We start from the raw sequence: 23,913 nt of genomic DNA on the forward strand, positions 1-23,913 counted from the left end.
TTTATTTTCAAAATGATTTTAATTGCATTCAGTAATGTGGTATTTAAAGAGGGGTTTACAATTAAATAATACTTTTCTGTTTGATTCTCATACTTTAATAGGAGAAAAGCTCTTAACTAGTTTATGTTGATTACTGCTCCAATTTGATCTTTTGCTTCTCAAAAATCAAACGAATTGTGAAACTTCATATACAAACATGCATATTCATTTTTATATTTTTGGTGGAGAGAAAAAAAGACAAAAACCAGTTTATCAAAAAAGCAAATATACTTAACAAAGATTTATACATTATGTGTGAAGGCAACTATCCTAGACAATTTGTCTTTAAAAAAATATACAATTTAACATAGTTGTGCAATATATACATTTACATTTTGACTTTATCTGCCAAACTAAATCAGGTACGAATGAAACCAGCTTTTTATATTTACATAATGGCTACATTTTCATTCTTTAAGGTTCAAAGAAATAGTTAACATTTTTGTTTCAAACTTTACCCCCATGTATACCTTTTACCTCTAGAGGTCTAGTCTTTCCAATTGATTGAAATGAGTATGCGTTAATGAGGGCATAGTCCTAAGAGCTGTGTATATAATTATTTTCTGTGTGCAAATTGTATTAATGATGGACCAGGGAGCTCAGTTTGAGGAATCCTGTTTAATGCTTTCTGCTTAATGATGGCTTAATTTATGGGACTGTCATATTATGTTATAGCTGTATATCAGAATAGATACATTATAAAATTATACCTTCTGTAATAACTTGTAGTATAATCATTTGTGTGATTATGATAAATTGGTTTTAGTTTTCTTTTCACAGTTAATAACTTTTACTATTTTATAAAAATAGCACAGCCAGCTAGGAATCTGTCCGGTTCTCATTTTGCTGCTAAAATGGACAATGCACAAATTCAAATCTCAATGCAATTTTTTCACAGACTGTTTTACTTTACTATTTTGTAAGGCTTGTGTGGCATGAAGCACACAAGGCATGAAGCAACTCAATTCTTATCACATTCTATACATATTGTCTATACACCATTTATGAAATGGAAACTTTGAAGATGACATCTTTTAAGCCCCATATTCTACTTACTTTTAAAATAAAAGTATGGCTGAATAGGAATACAGAGCTTTTTTTCTCAAATACTTTTTTAATTTCTTGGATGAATACCCAACCTTTGCTTAAAAGTGCTTGAGAAATACTCCTCACTAGAGCCTCTGCCTCAAATCTGTGATCTGGTAACAGAAGTTGTATATTTAGGCCACTTGCTTAGTGCAGTGGTTCTCAGTCGGGGTGATTTTTGCCTTCCAGGAGGCATTAGCCAATGTCTGGAGACATTTTTTGATCACCACGATGAGGGGGAGAGGGAGCGTCTGGTATTCGTAGGTAGAGGCCATAGCCAGAGGCCAGGGCTGCTGCTAAACATCCCACAATGCACAGGTCAGGCCCCCGCAAGAAAGAATTACCTGGCTCCAAATGTCAGCAGTGCCCAGGCTGAGAAACCCTGCCCCAGTGTGATAAATGGTGCAGAGACAAATGGCTAATTTTTTAGTTTATAGTAATCCAACTCCTTCATGGACACAGTGCCGTCAGGGCGGCACATCCAAGGCAAGGCTTGCCAGAGCTCGCAAGCTCACTGTGAGTATGTGACCTCAGATTAGTGTTTTATCATCTAAGGAAGGGGAGGCAGAGTAAAATAAAAGGATGACTTCCATTGTTCTCAGTATATTACATCAGAAAACTAGTAAATATATACAGCAGTTACCCAGTTTTTTAAATAGTCTTTATCAACGTAATGACCAGTTTCCCCTCCACTCTTTTTTTAAAACAATTTTTCTTGGAATGAAACAGTGTTTGAATCCAGCTGTTAAAAGAATTGGGCTCTAGCACATGTAACTAGAGAATACCATGCTGTTTTTGCTGTAAACCCCTGATGTTTTATTTCTAATTGTTTTTTTTCCCCTGTTTGTTTTGTCAGATGCAAAATTCTGTAACTGTGCAGACAGCCCCGCACTGCCGTCACAGGCACACGTGGGCAAATATCTGTTTTCCTCCGAATTCTTTTCAGTGTCAGATTCTTGGAGGATTGTCTGTCTATTTGTGTTGTAAGAAACCCAGATAGGTTTTTAAAGTTAAAAGCGTCGCTGCTGAACTCCGCCCCAGTCTCCCCATTTTATAACAAGGACACTGAAGTTTACAGAGGCTAAGTGACTTGTCTATCTGAAACTTTGGGTATGTACTTTCTGACATAAAATAGTCCCCACGGCCTTCAGCTCTGCCCCTTTTCTCCCGGTCCCTCCTAGAGGATAGGTGGGCGCAGAAGTAGAGAAAAGAAGGTGCAGGAGGAGAAATGGGTGGTGGTCCTCACAGTGGCCCATTTACATCATAAGGACCGGGATGCTTGTAAAATACAGGTCACCAGGCTTCATCCGGATCTGACGACTAAATAAGACTCTCAGGAATTGGGGCGTGAGACTCTACCTGGTTAGCAAACTCCCAGGTGAAAGTCTTTCTTCTGGAAGTGTAAGTAAGTCCTCCAGAAACAGACAAGCACAGCAGGTGCACATGCTGATTTGGTGGTTTCTAATGTCTCCTTGTAACTTCTTGAAAATTCCTGAGATGTTTATACTTTACCTTGTTTACCCTGCCTGAAATCTCAACAATTAGAAATCCACTTGGGCTTTTCTTGCATATTTAGCAATAAATGAAAATAGCTCCCTGAAGTTAAGGGGATTATACAGTAATTCACACAAGTGTGGAAGTGAAACAGATGACTTCCTTCTCACACCTGGAGAAGAGCAGCTGCCCTGGGAATGGGAGATTTGGACAAGGGGTTACAGGAGGGTGGAAAACTCTGGGCTCCTGGAGAGGAAGGCGGGCAGCAGCAGGCATGGAGAATATGGGGGCACCAGGAGGTGGGAGAGGTTCATTTTGGAAGGGGGAAGGATTCCAAAGAAATTACTCATCTTTCAAAAATTCACAAGGTCCCCTGCCAGCCAGCCAGTCAGCCAGTCAGGTCAGCCAGTTATGCATCCTAAAGGAGAAAAATTTCCTCCTTCTTCCAGGCGGGGCCTCCAGCAGACAAGATTTTACCATAAATGATGTTACAGATTTTAAACAAAAGTTTGTGCTTTGGCCACTAAATCGTTTCGGCCCCTAACCCTCCCCCAGTGAAATGGAGATTTCCTCTGCAGGAGGCTCTACCAGTCAGCAAGCATGTTTTGATAAGTACATCATTGCAAGAAAGGGACTCTAAGGAAGCAGCTGTGGGCTGACAACAGCAAATTTTACCTAGTGTATAAACAAAATTATCACTGAAAATATCCTCTGTGGCAACTTTGGATGAGCAGCGTTAAGTTGAAGACCTGTGTTGTTTTTTCTGCCCATCAGCATCAATATATCCAAGCTAATTATATACCTATACCGAGTACTTCCACTTTTGTTGTTTAAAAACAATCATATTTTAAATGATTGGGTTTTTTCCCCCCAAAAAATTTTGAGAAAGGTTATATTTTTCTTTAAGAGTTCTCCTGTTTGGAAGCATTTCCTATAAACTGTGGACCAGCCAACGTAAAGATCACTTTCCCCCCAACATAAAATAGTGTTTTACCCTTTATACTCCTGCCCTCCCAAATCCCTCACAGTTTCTTTCCAAACTGACCTGCAGTTCTAGTTTAGCTATTACGTTATTAAGTTGCACTGGGATTTTTAAGAAATCCGTTCCTGCGAATAGTAAACCCTGGCTGAGATGCTGCCCCTTCCCACTGCAGTGGGAACTGCTGGGTGATTCAGCTGTTGAGTTCTGTGGTCTCATCAATTTCATCTGGATTTTTGGCCATTTTTTCATATTTTCTTTTGAAGAATCCAAGCTGTAAGATGATGATGTAAAAACATTACCACTTCTGGCTTATTTTGTATGGGACCCAGACTCCCCTCTCCTTGCACCTCTGGGAATCGTGGGGCTCTGGACAGGTCACTGTGCAGAGTGACTGACCTGGCATCAGCCCTTCAGTGAGGAGATTAATACCCAGAGTTGAAATGAATTGCATAAAGTTAAATTTTTCAGGGTCCACTTACTTGCAGCTGAACAAGACATTCAGGGTCTGGATGAAAGGAAGGTTGGAGAAAAGGGACCAAGACCAAGGAGATAAAATCCTTACTGATTGTTTTCCAAAACATGAGTGAGAATTTGCAAATAAACTTGCATTTCCTTTTTTCTTATGATAGACGAGGAGGTACCATATAAAACTTAGGGTTGGCTCATGTGATAAGGAAATTCAAGACAGAGGTCCTTCAGGACCCCTGTATTTTTAAATATGAAACATTTCTTACCTTCCATAAAATTGCAACCAGAGCTAATAACAAAAGGATTCCAGCGATTGCACTTCCTACTATAACTCCGGTTGGTACTTCAGCTTTCTCGTGGGGTTTCATTATGGTAATGGGAATCTGTAAGTGTATATACAAAACCATTGCGTTAATTTTAGCACTGAAAAAAACTGAGATGGTCTAGTCAAATCCTCTAATTTTATAAGTGACGGTCTGGAAAGGGGATGTGACTTCCTCACGATCACATTCCTCAGTTAAATATTGTACAGTACAATCTCGAGAGAAAATGCTCCTGCAGATACAGGCAAGGCATGCAAGTCTTCCCATTTCCTTCCTTTAACTGCATCAGTATTTAGTGGATATGTCATCTCTGACAGTCTCAGATGCTTTAATCACTTACAAAATTTGGAGCTTTAGTTTCTGGCATCCAGTCTCATCATCAAGTGAAAGCATTTGGAACCCAGTCTTGGGGAGGAGAGTCAAAAAATTAACAACCCAAATCCCTTGTGATCAAACAATAACAACAACAACAACTTTGAATTGGGCTCCTAAAATGTTGATTTATTTGATATGGATTGTTAACAAGTAGAAGTAATATCTCAGGGCTCAAGTTGACCTTTTCAGTGATAAATTGCCCTTGAGGTTACACATGATTCTTAACGTCTACTTCCTGGCAGTCTTTGTGGCTTTGTAATAGCATGGCTGCCGTAAGAGTTCTAACAGTAAAACTGTATATTCTTTTTTTTTAATTGGGGAAAGAATCACAACCATTTTCAAAGAGTTAATTTTGGAGCCAAATGAGGGGAGAAAACCTCATTTATTTTCTTGACTTAACACTGAATTACAGTGGCAGATAAGCTGCTTTTCACCACAGAATTTATGAGTTGGGCTAAACTTGAGTCTGGCCTTTTGGTGACTATATTTCTTCCCATTTGGATTTTTAAGAGCTAAACTAAGGCTTTAGAAATTTAGGAATAAAATAACTCGATTCATGTAGTTCACTGTTTAGTGGCAGTCATGTCCCTACTTCTCTCTATTCTAGAACTTCCTAATCCAGGCTCCATGGATCTTTAGGGAACTATGAGTACATGATTTTTGTATCGGCTTTTTAAGTGGGCCTGGAATTCAAATAAATTTAAGAATCACTTGTCTACCTATAGGGATAGGTCAATTTATTATTTGGATTCCAAAATATAATTTTAAAATTTATTTAAAATAGTTATTTGGATTCAAAAAATATTTTTATAGACACAAGTAATAGTTGGCCTCTATTATTTATCAGTATTGCTCAGAGAAAACCATGAAAAGAAAAATCTCCCAAAAGGTTCATTGAAATTGTTAATTTGAATTTTTAATTAATGCATTTATTTAATACTGCTTTCTAAAAATAAAACCAGATTTCAGCAGAGGTCCAGGTATTGTCTGAATACTACATTTTTCTGAAATGAACTTTTAAAATATCTATAGTACTTCCCCCCTCCCGAGGCTTAGTTCATAGCACTTTGAATTTGAAGCCCACGTTTCCTTTGCCTCCGTTTCTGACTTTCCACACCCCAGCCTCTGAAGAGAGGGTGCGGGCCTTCACTGATAGTCCTAAACCAGAAGCAGAGCACCATCCTCTGTGTGGAATCATTTTTGCTGGGACAATAGTGGGACAGCAGGGCTGTGGGCTCCACTCTCAGGCATTGAGAGAGGTCCAGAGTTCACAAGGCCATTGGCTTTTTGGCCAAGTCCGTAGACTGCAGCAGTGGACTCTAGTGGACTGGGGCCAGCTGCCAAGCTGGCCTCGGGGCAGAGTCTTGAACTGGCTTCCAATTCCTAACAAAAGCGTTGGGAGGAAGATGACCAGGGCTCTGCCAGCAGATTAGCTGAGCATGGAAATCCTGCTATATCTAAATATGGCATATTCTAACCAGAGTTCCAGCGCGAAGGAAAGTTGTCCCGTGCCAGCGCTTGGAACAGTGAGCCTTTGTCTTCTGTGAACGTACATTTCTTTGCCAAACCCTTTTTTTTTTTTAAATCAAGAGAAGCATTTATAGTTTTCTAGACTGAAGATCTAATGAATGGATGTTTCACACAGTGTCAGCGTCTAGTTTTAAGGAGTACTGCTAAAAAAAAAGAAAAAGCCCTCTAGTAAATGCCTTATTTATTAAGCATACTTCAGCACTTCTCTTTCAAAAATACTCTAAAATACTATGTATGATTCAAAGGAGCATGACTTAGATTTCATGGCCTAGGATGTAAACTGCTTTGTGTGAGCAGCCATGGTGCTGGTGGAGGCCTGGCGCAGGGAGGAGGGAGCCACAGCACGATGGGGCCCCTTCCCTTGTGCCTCCTGTCAGATCATCACTTCTGACCCAGCTTTGCCAGCGTGGGGACGAGGGGGAGGGCAAGTACAACCAAGGGGCTTTTTGGAGTAGCAAACACCCTTATCAAAAGCTCAGCATGATAAACATTAGACTTTCAGAGTTTCAGTAAGATACTTCTATATACATGTAGATGCGAAAGTGACTATTGTAAATGGTCAGAAATGGAATGCCTGTCAGAGACTCCAGCGCCCACAGGGAGGGATGCGAAGCACTCACCGTGACGGTGTTTTCTTCGATCACATATATCTGAGGGTTATAGGTGTCGATTTCTGCCGCTGCCGTCAGCTGTACTGTCTGAAAAGTCGACTGGAACATAAGAAGAATAAAGAGTGTATTTTATCCTAGCAGAAGTTAATGTATACAACTCAGCATGCTCCTTATTTATTTCCTTGTGGAAAGTGACAAGTGCAAATGCCAACTCTGAAGACAAGCATCTGTGTGTGCTTAAATCGCCGATATGCTGGGACCCCATGTGGGAACTTAAACCCTGCGGGTGACTGGACCCTGCCATAGCAAATTAAATGAAGTCTCTGGGGGGTGGGGTCTAGATACCAGCCGGTTAAAGCTTCTCTCCTGGTAACTCTAACTTGTAAACAGGGGTGAAAAACAAGGGTTTAGAAATGAAGTTTTTAATTGGGAAAGATCATAGTTTAGGTTTTTAAAAACAACGAAGTTTGTGACATGAGAGAACATTGAAAACTTGGTATTTTTAAATATTTACCTGAATAAATCACAAAACAGAATGTGAAATCAGATTCAAAAGGAAGAGAATTTCTCTTCTGGGTACACATGTGTAAAATAATACTGTTTAAAGACCATGCATGTCAGTGGCAGACATCCTAAACCTTGTGTCAGTGCTATATAACATGAGTAATAATTTCAGATTTCCTAATCTAAGCATTTTTATAAAAAATAACTGGATTTGGGGCAGGCATATAGGAGGGGCATACATTTTATGCTGATGTTATTAGTAACCTCCAAAAATGAAATAACTTTACATGCCTTCCTGAATCTAGTTACAGAAAAATAATCTATTTTTCAATGGATATATTACTGATGTGTATATTACTGATGTGTATATAATCAAGTATCGGGACTGATGCTTATTTCGAGATGGAATACGATGCCCAGATTTGAGAACTGCCTTCACATGATCTGGCTACTAGGATTTAGTTTTTGTGGTTACTAGGGCACATGATTCAATATACTCCATGAGGTAATTTGCTAAACTATATCTGGGAGCCAGAAAGAGAGAATGCATATCCAAAAAGTGAGCAATTTATTTCCTTTCCACTGGCTCAGTCTCTGATTAGCCTTAATTTTCTCAAGATGGAAGATTGCAGTAGAAGTTAACCCTGATCACTGGTCTCTCAAACATACATTATTTGGGGAACATTAGGAGTACTGATAATGGTTTAAATTTAAAAAGGAGTAACAGTTAAGTGAATGTTCTTATTTAATAGTCCCTGCAGACTAAAGATGAAAGAATTTCCTTACAACACTGATATATCTGCCCTCCTAAGTCTGGCCCTTTGCACGGGTACACAGTATCCTGCAGGGTTAACAAGTAGTGGTAGGCGTACCATGCACACCCAGGAGAGTGAAGTCACACACCTGCTAGCATTCAACAAGCCTTTTCCTTACAAACGGCAACCAACAATGCCACTGATTTGGAAACCTGAGCAATCAATTTGTGATGAAATTACTTGAAATGTTAAGTTGACTTGCACTGCCTCAGAAAAAGGGCAAAAGTTAGTATATTCATGGGCTCTAATACAGGAAGTAGGATTCATATTTCAGACTGGATCTCCTAGATGGTCTGAGAACATCCACTGTTGAAATGGTTCAAAACAAGGTGGGGATAAACATTTGACCTTTCATGAAGGAGGAAGATGTGTAGGACTTGATATGCAATAACTCTCAGGGGTGTTTTTCAGCTTAACTATCATAACCATGTTGAAAAAGCATAAATAATACACTTCTTCAGAATTTTGCTTCCAGAAATGAAACTGCTGCTTCTGAAAACCTTGGGGAAGGTACTATAAAAAGTCTTACAGTTAAAATGATGTAGCTTTAAACAAACTCAAGAAAAACCAAATGCTTTTTACAGAGCCGGGGTGATTGCCTTTTGATTTGCAACAGTCCGTTTTCCTTCCCAGCTGGCAAAGGTTACTATGAAAACATTTGTTCCTCAAATCCAAGGAGCCAAGATCCAATGGGTAAAACTGAGCACCAAACTGCAGCAGCTGGGATGATGGTATAACTGCCTGCTTTGCATCTTACAGGATTTAGCGGCATCCTGAAGGCTTGAAAGCAAATGCAACTAACAAGAAAACCAAATAAAGGCAAACAAGGAGACAACCCAACTCATCACTCCTCCACTTCTCTAGTTTTTCACCTGCCTTTCACAATTCCTCTTTCTGTTATGTCTTTATCGAAGAATATTGCTTATATTTTGGTTCCGGGGCCAAGTTCAGAGGGAGCCAAGTTCTCTGATGTGACATAAAACTCCATAGTAGGGAGGGGTTTGTTGGAGAGATCATGAAGTGGTTAGAAAATAGGGAATAGGGTATGGTTGGTGAGCACCTTGAAGACTGATTTATTCGTTTAAAAAAAATTCACTGAGAGCCAAAAGGCCCCCTGGAGGTTTCAAACTAATTTCTATTTTGCTGCCTCGATCAGAGCCAGTGTTAGTAAAATGAACAGCTCGCCACTTATGTAGTCAGATGTAAGGAGCTCTGTCCATCCTTACACTTCGTGCCAGATTGAAATTCTGGCTACCGAAATCTCTGCTGAAAGCAGATATCACTACTGCCAAGTCATACCTGCCAATTGGAAAAACACTCTGACATCATTCTGGCACATTCCTCAAACTCGTTGTGAGATTGAAATGACTTAAAAAAACTGTAAGCACACTGGGGCTTCCACCAGAGAAGGGATTAAAAACAGGAGAGCAGAGTGGTTACACCTGGCTCTAATATAGGACGATGGATTCGTAGGTTAGATTCATCTACCAGGTAGTTTGAGATCAATCAACAGTCACCTGGGAGCACAAGGAATTGAGGCACTTTGATTTGGGTGTGGTGGAGGAGACCAGAAGTCAGAAAAGTCAAGAGGAGGAGGAGGAAGACAGAGCAGGTGGCCCACCGCACCCCAGACAGCCGAGGGGATCCTGACACCATTTCCAGAGATTCTGTTGTAGTAGGTTGGCATGGAATCTATGAAGCAGATGCTTTACAAGCAGCCCAGGTGATTCTGAGGCCCAGCCAGGTTGGGCAAGCTTTGGAAAGGGATGGAAGCATACTGCCTTCCAAGGTAAGATTGCTCTGGGTCACTGGGCACGGCTGACATTAGTCAGAATGCTAATTTTGTCAGAGGGTGCGACCTTATTGACAGTGAAGGCTTATGTTTCATTGCTATCAATGAGCCAAATAAACAAAGCTGATACTTACTACTGCAAAAGTCCCGTTCCAAATTCTGGTAGACACATTAAGGAAGTATTCTCCTTTCACCTGAAGGTCTTTCAGCCAGCAGGTGACGTTACTACATGAAGCGGTTCTGCAGTTCTTTCAGGTTGGAGTCAAGGGTAAAAGAAGAGAGAGTTAGTACGGGCTTTAAAAAATAAACACCAAAATTTTACAAAGACGGGTAAAACCCAGTACTGGGAAGGATCTAAGGAAATCAGCAATCTCATGAACTATTACTAGTTACAACCCTTCTTCTTGAGATTTTTAGCACTTTGCTTCAAAATGTAAAAAGTGCATGTCCTTTGCCCCTGCCGCTTCCTATCTGTGTGGAAGGCCTCAGGAGATAATCATAAGTGTGTGCAGAAGAGTACAGCAGGCCTGTTTACTGAACTACTGTTTCTCAGAGTTAAAGAGAAACAACAACCCGCACAAGACTGTTAATCAACTATACTCCAGTGTAAAATAAAAATTTTTTAAAACCCAAAAGACTAAACAATCCGTGTTTATCAACAGTGCACTAGTTAATTATTGAGTATACATACACAAAATGTAGTACAATTTAGTCAGTAACCTCATGATACAGATGCACTCCTTGAATTTTAAAAAAGTTGTCAGTAAAAGAATCAGTGGTTGCCAAGGGTTAGGGGGGAAGGAGGGATGAACAGGTGGAGCGCAGAGGAGTTTCTGGGCGGTGAACCATTCTGCACACCGTAACTGTGGATCCATGTCATTGTACGTTCGTCCAAACCGATAGAACGTACATCAAGGGTAACCTAATGTAAACCATGGACTTTGGGTAATTATGATGTGTCAGTGTAGGTTCATCAATTGAAACAAATGTACCACTCTGGGCGGGGGGCGGGGGGCGGCGGGTTCATAGTGTAGGAGGCTGTGGGTAAGTGGGGCAACAAGTACATGGGAAATTTCTGTAATTTAGACTCAATTTTGCTGTGAACCTAAAATTGCTCTAAAAATAAAGCCTATTAAAAGATCTGTGACATACCGGCCAATGAAAAAAGGTAGCTTGGTCCATTTATGTAGCAGTGTACATGTGCTTATATGTAGGTTAATGATTAGAGGTAAAGAAGAATGTTCATTAAATGTTAAGTGGTCAGCTGTTAGATTTCTGGAGAACTTTAGTTTCTTCTTTGTTTTTCGTGTTATGTCTCCTCTATATTGTTCACAGAAGTTGCCTTTTTTACAAAATCAAAACATTTTCACAAAAATAAGGAAAATGCTGAGAGGTATAACTCATCTCATACCCTGAGATGAGTTTCTCCTGAGCATTTTTACATACCTCTGTTCAGATTTAGACCACAATTACACTGTAATTACACTATAGTTACTTAAATAAGAAACTGTTCATTCTCCTATTTTCCCATCCTTCATGAAATAAAATAATTGCAATAAAAGAAAAACAGGAGAATTTCAATGTTGTTCATAGGGGAGAACTGAGGTTGGTTTACCTTTTACTGTTTACTAAATGTTTGCTTATTTGAATACTTCATATGTGCCAAGCACCATGCTAGATGCTACACAAGTGTCTTTCCCAAAAAAGTGGCATAACTCTCGAGCAGGAGATGACAAAATATTGAAAACAGAGAAGGGTGGTCAGAGAGTCAAATTTAACAGCTCAATAGAAGACATCAGTGATTATGTGGAGGAGGTGAGGGGGCTTCACCTCCCAAACATGCCCAGCTCCCACTCAGCTCTTTGCAACGTTTCCAATGTGCACGACAGTTTGACATGGAGTCCTTTTAATATCATGAAATTTGGAACATGTATTTTATAATAATGGCATAAATAATAATTCCAATAACCTAGATTTCAGCGTGTATTTTCTTGATTCACACAGATCATCAAAGGCAAAATAGGAAAGTTCTACCACCTGAGGTGGCAGGAAAAAAGAAGTGCCTCAATTTCCAGGTAAAACAAACAATGAATCACTAAAGGAAGTTTTCACCCCATTAACCTGTCCTCACCAATTCTTTTACATGACGGAAATTTTCACTCTTGAAAGATACAGAAGATGATGTTTGTCCTATTTTCAGTGGATTTATTTCGGCTTTGCAACTGATGTCACCAGCCTACAAAGAAGGACATCCAATCAGTCTTAGGAAGCAAGATGGTTTATGATGTTATTTTCGACTTGTTAGGAAATCCTATTGTCACATGTTGGGGCAGGGGAGGGGCTCCCAGGATTCTCTTCACTGTGCCGACCTGGCCACACTTCTGTTCATCACTAATGTAAACCCTGAAATATTCAAATCCTCCTGATGTGAGTCGATGGCATGGCGCTGGTTCTTGCAGCCCACATGTGATGACACAAATTTGTAATAACAATTGTCTGTGAGTGATTTATTTAATTCAGGGTTCTTTTCTGTGGAACAGTTTAGGATTTTGCTTTCCTGTAGTCACCTATAAACAGCACGGAAGTAACACTGCTGTAGCATTAGCTAAGTGGTAGACTATGGCTGAGCCACTGTCAGGGGTTTGGCTACAGCACCTCTGTAGCCGGGGGGCTTTTAGAGAAATACCCAGAGGGCTTTTAAAGAAAAACACTGGTGCTAGAGCCTTAGCCCTGGAGATTCTGATTTAATTGCCTGGGGTAGGTCTGGGCATCACACATTTAAAAAGCGACCCAGGTGATTAAATGAGCAACCAAGGTTGACAACTACCAGTTGAAAATCCAGGCTGGCAGCTTGAAGACCAGCTACTGACTGCAGCTGTGTAGACTGACTACTCTCCCACTATGGGTTCAACCTCTCACTTCCAGCTAACTAACTTCTCTATAAACAGGGCTCTGACAAAGTCAGATCTTCAGCTGGTCAGAAGGAGGTTTTAATAATTTCTGCCATCTGTACATCCCTAGACTCAGACATTTCTTATAACGATATCCTGCTTCTAATATGAAATTAACTGCTAGTTACCTGGCACTCAGGGTGCATAGGGGTTATCTTTTCAATTTCTTGTTTATATGATGCAGACATGATCACCCCCACCTCATGGAACATTTCCGTATGGAAGGTACACGTTTTTATAGGCAGTTTGGCTGCACTTACCTGGTCCGTGTGCACCCCAGTCAGGTACATCAGCGGGTTCTTGCCTTTGGTGTATTGAGGGATACGGATGATTACAGATGCCATGCTGACAGGAACACTTCCTGTTGTTACCTATGTAGTAAGAAAACGTTCTGATTGCCGCTACATCATACACATGTTGGAAGGAACGTGATCAATAACCTCAGTGTTGATGAGGGGCAACTATTAAGTGGTAAGAGTGAGTCCATATGAAAGTGAGTCATTACTTCATGGTCACTCTTTGGCTCGCTGTCTTTTACCTCTTGGAAGAATCTTAACATCTACAATTTTAACTGGTAAATAATTTGTGACTTAGGAGATGATTAAAAACACCTACCATCTGTGGGTTTGGTCTGCTAGGGCATGAAGTTCCACTCTGCCCCTGCCTAGCAGTGTGGCTTGGGCAAGGTACTTGACCTCTTTATGCTTCAGTTTTCTCATTTGTAAAATAAAGATAATGGGCAAATCAGTAGGTATGCACAGATACAGCCTCTGTTCTCGCTGGTGGAAAGTCTGTCCTAATTGTCCAGGGCTCATGCCCTACTGGTTGTTAAACATTTTAAAGAACACTCATAGGAATAATAATCCTATCAATCTCATAACTGATCTGGGAATTAAATGGGTTAACATACATAAAGCACTTCATACAAAGGCTGATACTTATTACATGCTCTTTGAATATTGTTTTATAATATTTACTACTAATTGACTAAATGTTTCATTAAAGAAGTAGTTGCCAAATACCATGTACATTTTATAAATTCCAGTATCTGGATCACAAATCAAGACTCCTTTAAGGACTTTTTAAATCACTGAATTATAGAGTTGCAACCATGTGACAGACTTATAGGAAATGTACAAAAATAAAATGGTAATGACTAAGGGTGGTGGATGGATTCTTCCCTTTTTATTTTCCAAAGTTTATGCAATGTTATTATAAAATATCATTCTCTCATAAATTCATTTCTCTTTATATAACTGAAAACAAACTTTAATAATTACTAAGTAATAGCCAATAGAAACTGATTTTAAAATATTTTTATATACTACTTAGCATGACTGTACAAAATAAATATTTGTATACAAATGGTGAGCTTCTCAAATAGAAGTGGTTTCCAAGGATAAATTGGCATACTGATTATATTTCAGAGACTTTTGTCCATAGTAGTATCATTATATTACTGCTCTGTTGATTAATGTGCAACATTTGCTTTCAAAATACATCGATTATCCCTTACCCAGGACACATAGCTATGTACAAGGCCCACCTGTTTACTTATCAATGGTCTACCTTAGTAGTTCTCAAAGTATGGCACCCGGCCCAGAAGCATCAGCATCACCTGGGAACTTGTTAGAACTGCACATTGTTAGGTCCACCCCAGACCTTCTGAATCAGAAACACTGGAGATGGAGCCCAGTGACATGTGTTTTAACAAGACTCCAGGTGATTCTAATGCGTGCTCAAGTTTGAGAACCACTGGTGTATTTCAACTTCTTTTTACTCTCTTCTTCTCCTCCTGCCCTCATTTTTTCCCCCTTTCTCTTGATTTTCCATTCTTATGTCAGGCTTACCAACCTTAATGGAGAAGATGAATTTTGGACCAATATCTTCAAAATTGTTCACAATAGAAGGAATATTCCCATCCGAGGAGACTTCATAAAAATTTATGTTGGTAGATCTGTTGGATGATGTTTGCAAAGCCGAATATTTTAGTTATGCTGTTGTTCTTTAAGTTTAATATTTCTTTTATCTAAATATCTTCTAGCTTATTTTACAAGTGAAAGAGTTTACATTTAGGTACAAAACATTAAATGAAAACAAATGCTTATTATGGACTTGATCCAGTATACATTTCTAAGGCTAAAACAAGTTCCTTTCAAAACATATCCCTTAATGATCATTCTGCTGAGATTCTTTGTCTTATATGTGTATCAGTTGTAAAGTTTCTAAAATAAATACAAATGTATTACTTAAGAATTTGTAGTGAAACACTTCTCAAGATATTATATCTTGACAGGTGTGTCAAGATATATTGACAGGTGTGTTAATACAGTGGCCACTTGGTCCTTATTGATTGGGTGAATGGATTTATAAGGCAGAGGATTCTCCACTTGGTATGATGGCTGAAATACCATGATAAGATATCAGGCATTAGCTCCTGCACTACTCATCACTGGATGCCTGTGAAACGGGGTGTACATTTTATTTATTATTCCTTCTCCCTATTCTTCCCTAGTTCCAAACCAGCTCTGACGCTTTGGTCTGAATTGGGGTTGGTCAGTCTGTTTCCACCACTGACCATACAGACCATCTCTAAGGTGGCTGACCCAGGAGTTTTACTAGACTAGGCCTAGAGGCACTGGCCTAATTGGACTTCTGTGCTTGGGGTTGCTGAGTAGGGTTTGCAAGCGAAGTGATGACCAGGCCAGAGGGAACCCCACAGGACCACTCAGACTGGAAGGTAACTGAATACCATTCCCTCTCTTCACTCATTTCTGGGAATCTGAGGATGGATTTCAACTAGGGTAGCTTCATTGAGGGGTGGAGGGTAGACAGCAGGGATGAGAGTCTGAGAAGCAATATTTATTCCCAACAGACAATTTATCCTAACTACAGGATGTTGATTCTATTTCCTAAAAAAAATAAAAATTGGACTGGATATTTTCTGAGATACAGTTTTTTGGTTTCTTTACTGAAAATCTTGCCTTTTTCTTTTTTTATGCCTTAGAATTTTTTCCCAAATTCTCAAAAGGAAAATATGCCATAGGGACTTAAATAGATGTAGTATTTGTCAAGGTTATGTCTATGAGAGGAAACAATGATTTGTCAGCCTTACATGGAAAATGGGAAAACTGACTAGGATCTGAAACAGAAAGCCTGACCCCAATAAAAATTAATTACAATAAAAGAAGATAAAACAGAAAGTCTGGCTGTATGTCCATGAGTTATTCCCTTTGCCTTCCAGAAGATCTTTGTGCGAGCCCCTAAGTATGGCCAGTTTTTAAATTGATTAATATGCTCTGTTTTTGCATTTTAAAGAGATCCAGTATTTTTCCATGTTACTTAAGTGTTCCTTCAGTTACTTAAGTATTGATCAATATATTTATATTAGCAGTTAGCTATACTCAGGCGGATCCTGTTTTAGAAGTAATTCTACTGTCATCTATTTCCATCCATCATATTTGCACAAAATAATTACACACTTATACAGTATCAAAGTGATTCCTAAGGGATATACTCAATAATTGGGTAGGACTTTTTTTTCAAAAAAAGTAAACTCTGTGTGTGTGTGTGTGTGTGTATGATATCCTGGTAGATAAATAAAACCCTGTATCTGGAAGGTATTCTGAAAACAGTCAAGTTAGTCATCTACAAAATGACCAGAGAAGATGCGGAGGGATGATTTCACTTTCTGTTGTGTATGTTTCTGTAATGTTTGGATTTTCTATCCATGTACATTTAATATCTTTTTTTAGAAAAGACATTAAGAGAAATTATCTGAGAGGTCAGATTAGGAGCCACTTTAGCTTTATTCTTTATAATTCTCCATACTTTTTTTAACTGCATGATATACTTAAAAGAACATGAGAATGTCTGAGAATCCAATTTACCATCACAAAAAATACATAGCTAAGATGTTAGTAAAAGTGAAGTCCCACTTCAGTATTGTATTTATTTCATCTTAAAATATCTGAAAAAATTGGCCATGGTGGGAGAATGGAATTAGCAAAAGGCTCTATTAACAAAAAGCATTTAGGATGAGAAAGAAGCATTAAAGGTAGGAAGAAAAAAAGTCAGGTAATGTGGTACTATCAATCTCTTTGGCTGCATCTGTTTTCAGTTACTTATTTTAGCAGCTGAGGGCCCTTTGAAATCTGCAGTTACTGAATATTTTTTCAGGGATGGATGACTTGGGCTATACTCTGTTTCTGCTTTTGCTGTTTGCAACTCACTCGATAAGGAAGCATTCTTTTCATCTTTGCTCATGTGTCTCTAGCTCTAGACATAATGACATATTTTCCTTTTTGTTTTTGCTCAGGGATCTGTTGGATGATCTACATATTCCATGCTTTAGGGGCTGGAGCGATGTTAGAGAAATCTGCAGTCGACGCTTTGAAGCGTGGCTCCTTGGGGATACACCGCTGCGTGTTTTCCAGGGGTCACTGATCTGTGCTGCGAAGCTGCCTTAGTGTTTCAGTAGGTAGAGAACTCTGGTTCCCAGGCTTGGAAATGGGTGTCACCTGCAGCTTGTGTACCTGCATAGCTGTGCCTCAATGTGTCTGTGCCCATGAACCCACTTCCCTTCTTGAAGGTGATCCTATTAGCACCTGTGGTGTCTACATGTTATTCACCTCTCAAGACACATGTCTCTCTGAACAATTCAAGATAACTGGTATCAACTAGTACCATTTTGCCTGGTGCTCTCAGGTTTACTTGCTTTGGGCGGGCAAGAAAATGGAATAACTCATGTCCTTCTGGATGACCTCTTTTGAAAAATGCCTCATTTTCTCCTGGTTGGAAGAAACCCCTAATCTGCTATGTCAGGAATTTTCCACCCAGAAACTAATTTTCTGTAACTAGATTCAGTATTTGTGTTTGGGGCTTCAGCGTCCAGGAGTGGGGACATTGCTTGAGATCTCATGTGGATAGTAGGACACAGGCGTGGAGAAGGAAGTGGCGGCAACTCCTCGGGGCCCTGCGAGTTCTGCTTTGACAGCCCGTCCGAGGGCCTGCGGGGGAGTTTCCCTTGGCGTGTGACAGAGGATTATTCCTTTGTCTTTCTGGTGTTTCTCTTAGTCAATAAACCTAAAGAGTCCCTCAGGATTCCCCTAGGGACCAGTTTGTCCCTGGACTTCTGTTTTAGTTGACAAGGAGGAAATATTTTAATTCAAATTCCCCAGTTAAGAATGAGCATATAGAGGACTTGTTCAGTCATGAACCAAATATGTTATGAGCCAGAGTGATGTCCACGGTCACAGGCTGCCCACTGTTTCACCTACCTTGTTATGTGAATTTCGGCATCATACAGCAGAGAGAGTTTGAAGTTGACTGAATTATCTGCCTTGTTTTCCTCGTAGCTTTCACTATTGAAAGGAACATGAGGAAATTAATGAAAGAGAAATATTAGAAAAGCCACCCATCATTAATTCATGACTTCATCATGTTTTACCTTAAGGCTTGGAAACTGACAGAGGCCTGATTCTGAAGGTTTTGAAGATTGAAGTCGAAGTTAATAGTGAAAGTCACCTATACACAAAATGAAAATTCATCAATCTATGACGCTTTGTGCTCCGGGACCAACATGAAAAAAAAAAGTGTCCCATAAAAGTAAACTCACTCCCATTTGATTCTGAATTTTATAAACCTTAAGCTTTATAATTTGTAGAATATCTATGTATTTGTCCACCTTGCCTTACCTTCAGAATAGAACTGAATTCACCTGACATATACATACAGCACATCACAGGCACTTACACTTATCTGAATTTGAAGGCTTTGTGCTGATGTAAAATTTGCTTACCAGGGGTTAAAAATGATATCCATGACTCTGTAAAGCACTTTGACCAGTGTTGGTCAATGTGTTCAGAAATAAAGAACTTTCTATATTGTATGTGCCTTTGGGAATGAACTGCACAGGGGAAAATCCCACTTTTATTAATAACTTAAAGAAAACATGCAGATATTTAAAAACTTCCTCTAAATATGCAGGCAACATTGATAGTCAAATGGATAAAGAAGATGTGGTACATATATACAATGGAATATTATTCAGCCATAAAAAGGAACGAAATTGGGTCATTTGTAGAGATGTGGATGGACACAGAGACTGTCATACAGAGTGAAGTAAGTCAGAAAGAAAAACAAATATCGTATATTAACGCATATATGTGGAACCTAGAAAAATGGTACAGATGAACCGGTTTGCAGGGCAGAAATTGAGACACAGTTGTAGAGAACAAACGTATGGACACCAAGGGGGGAAAGCGGCGGGGTGGTGGTGGTGGTGGTGGGATGAATTGGGAGATTGGGATTGACATATATATACTGATGTGTATAAAATAGGTAACTAATAAGAACCTGCTGTATAAAAAAAAAAATTCTTTTTAAAACACATGCAGGCAGTTATTTTGTGGTGCCCATCAAATGATGATACCGAATAAAGATGGTTCATTGGTTAACACCAATGGCAAGGAGAAGCCAGCATGGATTTAAGGATAAAATGCAAGGTGTACCTGTTGTTCCCTTTTTAAAGCAGGGTAGCCCACATTGCAGGTAACAGACTTCTGAGATGAAGCAATCTGGCATGTCACTTCTGTCCCATCAACCTGAATGAGACCAAGGAAACAATGATCAATTAGTATGCAATGTGTGTATGTGTGCATGCACACGCACATACGTGCTGAAGGATGTGTAAACCACCTGGAAATTCTGGCAGTAAAGTTGGTTCACACCAAGACTTGAAAGTCTTGTATGAATTGTCCAAGTGGCTAACATACTTTTTTTTTATTGCTAAGCAGGACACCCAACAAGACAAAGGAGAGGTCAAATACTGGAATTTTACCCGGAAATAAATCATATTTCTTATATTTCAGAAGCACAAAATAACTTTAATCCACTATTTAGAAATGCTGTCTTTAATACATACTTTTCTCTCAGTGTATTTCAAAGTTGTAGTTTCAAGAGAAAGACAAAATATAGTTTTTGTTTATACCTTAAATAATTTAAAGAATCATTATAGTTTTCCTCAGGTTTTTTTCTCTTTAAAATAAGCAGTTGTCATTTGGCACAAGAAATTTAAACACTGAAGTCAGAATAGGTTTAGAACACTAAATCTATTAAGTTCACATTGACTTTAAACTGGATGAAACCATTTTTTAATCCTTTCATCAAATAGTGAATTTGGAAAATCTCAGCTTTTTCCTTCTCTCCTTTTCACTGCTTGGTGGCAGAGGAGGGACCAGGGGGACATTCATGGGCAAGTGTGTTCCTGGTATAGCGATCAAGTCAACATGATTAACTGACCTCATTGGAATGCAGCATCTTGGCAGCAGCAAGACCTGTGGTTACTAAGCTCGGGCTGAGCTGTGGGACTCTAATTTCTCAGAGCAAGTGCAGCTCCCAGCATCTGTGCGGCACCGAGGAAGCCTCATCACACAGATGGCTTGAGGAGAGTTTATTGTAGAGTCTGGCTACTACTGCCAAGTGTCAGGGCAAAGGAAAACTGACCCAAGCTGTGAAGCAGAATTGGTCTAGATACACAGCCAGGCTGTGTTCTCAAGTGGTTTAACTAGTTGGGAGCCACAAGTCAGGATTGATCATGCTCAGGGTTAAGGTGTTTCTTCAGAAAACACAGAGGACATGGAGATTTGAGTATAAGGGAGACGGTAATTGACAACAAGTAGGAAACAGATCAGCAGTTAACACAGGGTGCCTTCACATACCGGCATGGACCAGGAAGCAAAAAACAGATTTTCTGAAAAATCAACAACAATCCCACTGTTGTATGCACTTTCCTTTTTGTTTTTCAGTGTTACTGAAAATGTTAACCTTTTGTTTTGGTTGCTGACAATGAAGGGCTGTTGTCTGTTAAAAGTAAAAAGGAGAAAAAGAAAAAAAGTCATTACAGTATTCAAACACTTTACTCATTAAAAAAACCCTCTAGATTTACTATTTAGAAGACAGAAAATTGCTTAATAATAAATTATCTTCATAGTAAAATAATATTGACAATGAATGACTAAATGCTACTGGATTTTCTTTTTTGTTGCTTTTAATTACATTGCAGAAAAAAGCACCATCCAAATACAAGTGGTTTTATATTTCTTAGTGTTTTACTTCTATATGGATGAGAGAAATTGAAATTTATGTTTTTATTTTTTTTATTGACGTATAGTTGATTTACAAGATTAGTTTCAGGTGTACAACATAGTGATTCAATCTTTTCAGAGATTATACTCCATTTAAAGTTATTACAAAATAATGGCTATATTTTGCTGTGCTGTACAATATATGCTTATTACTTATCTATTTTATACATGGTAGTTTGTATCGCTTAATCCCCTACCTCTGGTTTTCCCCCTTCCTCCTTCCCTCTGCCCACTGGTAACCACTAGTTTATTATTTTTAACTGTGAGTCTATTTCTGTCTTGCTATATATGTTTGTTTTATTTTTTAGATTCTCTATATAAGTGATAACAAAGTATTTGTCTTTCTCTGACTTATTTCATGAAGCATAATATGCTCTAGGTCCATCTATGTTTATTGCAAATGGCAGAATTTTATCCTTTTTATGGCTGAGTAATATTCCATTGTATATATAAATGTGTGTGTATGTACGTATATATATGTGTGTGTGTCACATCTTCTTTATCCATTCATCTGTTGATGGACGCTTAGGTTACTTCCATATCTTGGCTATTGTAAATAATGCTGCTATGAACATTGGGGTGCATCTATCTTTTTGAATTAGTGTTTTTGTTTTCTTTGGATTCATATCCAGGAGTGGAATTGCTAGATCATATGGTAGTTCTATATTTAGTTTTTCGAGAAACCTCCATACTGCTTTCCATAGTGGCTGCACCAATTTACATTCCCACCAACAGTGTACAAGTGTTCCCTTTTCTCCACATCCTCACTAACATTCGTTGTGTTCTTTTTGATGATAGCCATCCTGCTAGGTATGAGATGACATCTCATTGTGGTTTTGATTTTCATTTCTCTGATGATTAGCGATGTTGAGCATGTTTTTATATGCTTGTTGGCCATATGTATGTCTTCCTTGGAAAAATGTCTATTCTAAAAAATGGTCTTCTACCCATTTTTTAATTGGGTTGTTTGGTTTTTTGAGTTGTATGAGTTGTTTATATATTTTGGATATTAACCCCTTATTGGTCATATCATTTACAAATATTTTCTCCCATTCAGTGGGTTGTCTTTTTGTTTTGTCAATGGTTTCCTTTGCTGTGCATAAGCCCTTAAGTTTAATTATATCCCATTTATTTATTTTTGCTTTTATTCCTTTTGTCTTAGGAGACAGAGACAGAAAAAATACTGCTACAATTTATGTCAAAGAGTGTTCTGCCTATGTACTCTTCTAGGAGTTTTATGGTTTCAGGTCCTTACTCCATTTTGTGTTTATTTTTGTATATTTTTGTCTTTTCTCCATTGTATATTCTTGCCTGTGTCATAGACTAATTGATCATAAATACATGGGTTTATTTCAGGACTCTCTATTATGTTCCAATGATCTATATATCTGTTTTTGTGCCAGTACCATGCTCTTTTAATGACTGTAGCTTTGTAGCATAGTCTGAAGACACTTCTAACTTTGTTCTTTTTTCTCAAGATTGCTTTGACAATTTGGGGTCTTCTGTGGTTCCATATAAATTTTAGAATTATTTGTTCTAGTTCTGTGAAAAATGTCATGGACATTTTGATAGAGATTGCATTAAATCTGTAGTTTGCTTTGGGCAGTATGGACATTTTAACAAAATTAATTCTTCCAATCCAAGAGCACAGGATATCTTTCCATTTCTTTGGATCATTTTCAGATTCCTTCATCAATGTTTTATAGTTTTCAGAGTATAGGTCTTTCACCTCCTTGGTTAAGTTTATTCCTAGATACTTTGAAATTTAGATTTTAAAGGTTTTTAAGAGTTATAGATGTTTCTTTTATAGAAAAAAATCTCCATAAACATTCACCCAAATGAAGTAATCTAATGTGTCTTTTATTTCTACAGTTTTCACTGAACTTTAAAGCAAAACTTACTGAGCTGCTGGCAGCTGTTGAACATCTAGAACTAGATCAGAGATGCAGACTCCATCATCACCACAATCTTTATAGAAAGGGATCTACAAAAAAGGAAAAATAATCCCAGAAATTTGCTCTTGAGTTAAGAAAGCAAATTGTGGAAGAACACATATAGTATTACTCCATTTACATAAAGTTCAAAACCATGCAAAACTAAACAATGTTTTAGGAATATATACATGTTTAGCAACATCAGAAAGAAAAGCATTGATAAATGCAAAATTCAAGATGATGATTTGCTTTGGGGGAACAAGATAAAAGTGGGTATGATGGGGTGGGGAGTGATACAGAGAATTTCAGAGGTATTGGTACCATTTTATTTTTTTTAAGTGGGTGGTGAGCACAAGGTGTTCACTTTATTGTTATTTATTTCTTCAACAAACATTTATTGAGCACCTGTGGTGGGCCAAACACTGCTCAAGGTGCTGGGAATAGAGCAGGGAACAAGGAAAACAAAAATCCCTGCCTTCATGGAAATTACATGCTGGTAAACTTTACATATAAGTAACTGTATTTCAATTAGAAAATTAACAACTTAAAGGCTATGTCCTAAGTATCCTTCAAACACTAAGGCAGTGACTGTGAAACTTTGGCAGCTAGTCTGAATTCCAAGAAGGGCAAACCACACTTACACTGAAGACCTTGACGGTCTCAGAGTAGGCTTCGAGGGCAGGGTTAGTGCCAGGGTTTTCCAGACTGATGTTCACACACAGATCCAGAGAGCTGACAACATCAGAGGGCTCCTAAACACACACATGCACAGAGTCAGTTGATTAGGGCACGGCAGCTTCAAAACAAGAAAACAACCACAAATGTGTTCATGATTAAGGACACAGTCTACTCTCAATCATGC

At 38.6% G+C, this 23,913-nt stretch overlaps 1 protein-coding gene and 1 long non-coding RNA gene across 3 annotated transcripts in view; one reads left to right on the top strand and one right to left on the bottom strand.

The window, feature by feature from the left end:
- Positions 1-23,913, bottom strand: part of ITGA2 (integrin subunit alpha 2) — a 103,665-nt gene continuing 79,752 nt past the window's right edge. The window contains exons 18-30 of the mRNA XM_082455865.1: positions 23,693-23,803; positions 23,019-23,101; positions 20,692-20,833; positions 19,483-19,575; positions 18,420-18,496; positions 18,250-18,333; positions 14,825-14,927; positions 13,231-13,341; positions 12,151-12,255; positions 10,154-10,267; positions 6,918-7,007; positions 4,336-4,452; positions 1-3,872 (exon numbers count right to left, since the gene is read on the bottom strand). Coding sequence (XP_082311991.1) covers positions 3,792-3,872; positions 4,336-4,452; positions 6,918-7,007; positions 10,154-10,267; positions 12,151-12,255; positions 13,231-13,341; positions 14,825-14,927; positions 18,250-18,333; positions 18,420-18,496; positions 19,483-19,575; positions 20,692-20,833; positions 23,019-23,101; positions 23,693-23,803 — 1,311 coding nt within the window. The 3' untranslated portion in view covers positions 1-3,791. The remainder of the gene's footprint in view (positions 3,873-4,335; positions 4,453-6,917; positions 7,008-10,153; positions 10,268-12,150; positions 12,256-13,230; positions 13,342-14,824; positions 14,928-18,249; positions 18,334-18,419; positions 18,497-19,482; positions 19,576-20,691; positions 20,834-23,018; positions 23,102-23,692; positions 23,804-23,913) is intronic.
- LOC309657933 lies at positions 10,274-18,860 on the top strand. Of its 2 annotated transcripts, XR_014261967.1 has the most exons (4): positions 10,274-12,094; positions 15,267-15,710; positions 17,289-17,450; positions 18,426-18,860. It is a non-coding gene; the product is annotated as an uncharacterized lncRNA (long non-coding RNA). The 2 variants fall into 2 exon arrangements; XR_014261968.1 differs by lacking the exon at positions 10,274-12,094 and having other exon boundaries at positions 14,935-15,710.

The sequence above is a fragment of the Balaenoptera physalus genome (assembly GCF_965194825.1).
Source record: "Balaenoptera physalus genome assembly, chromosome: 3".
In the NCBI taxonomy this organism is placed as follows: domain Eukaryota; kingdom Metazoa; phylum Chordata; class Mammalia; order Artiodactyla; family Balaenopteridae; genus Balaenoptera; species Balaenoptera physalus.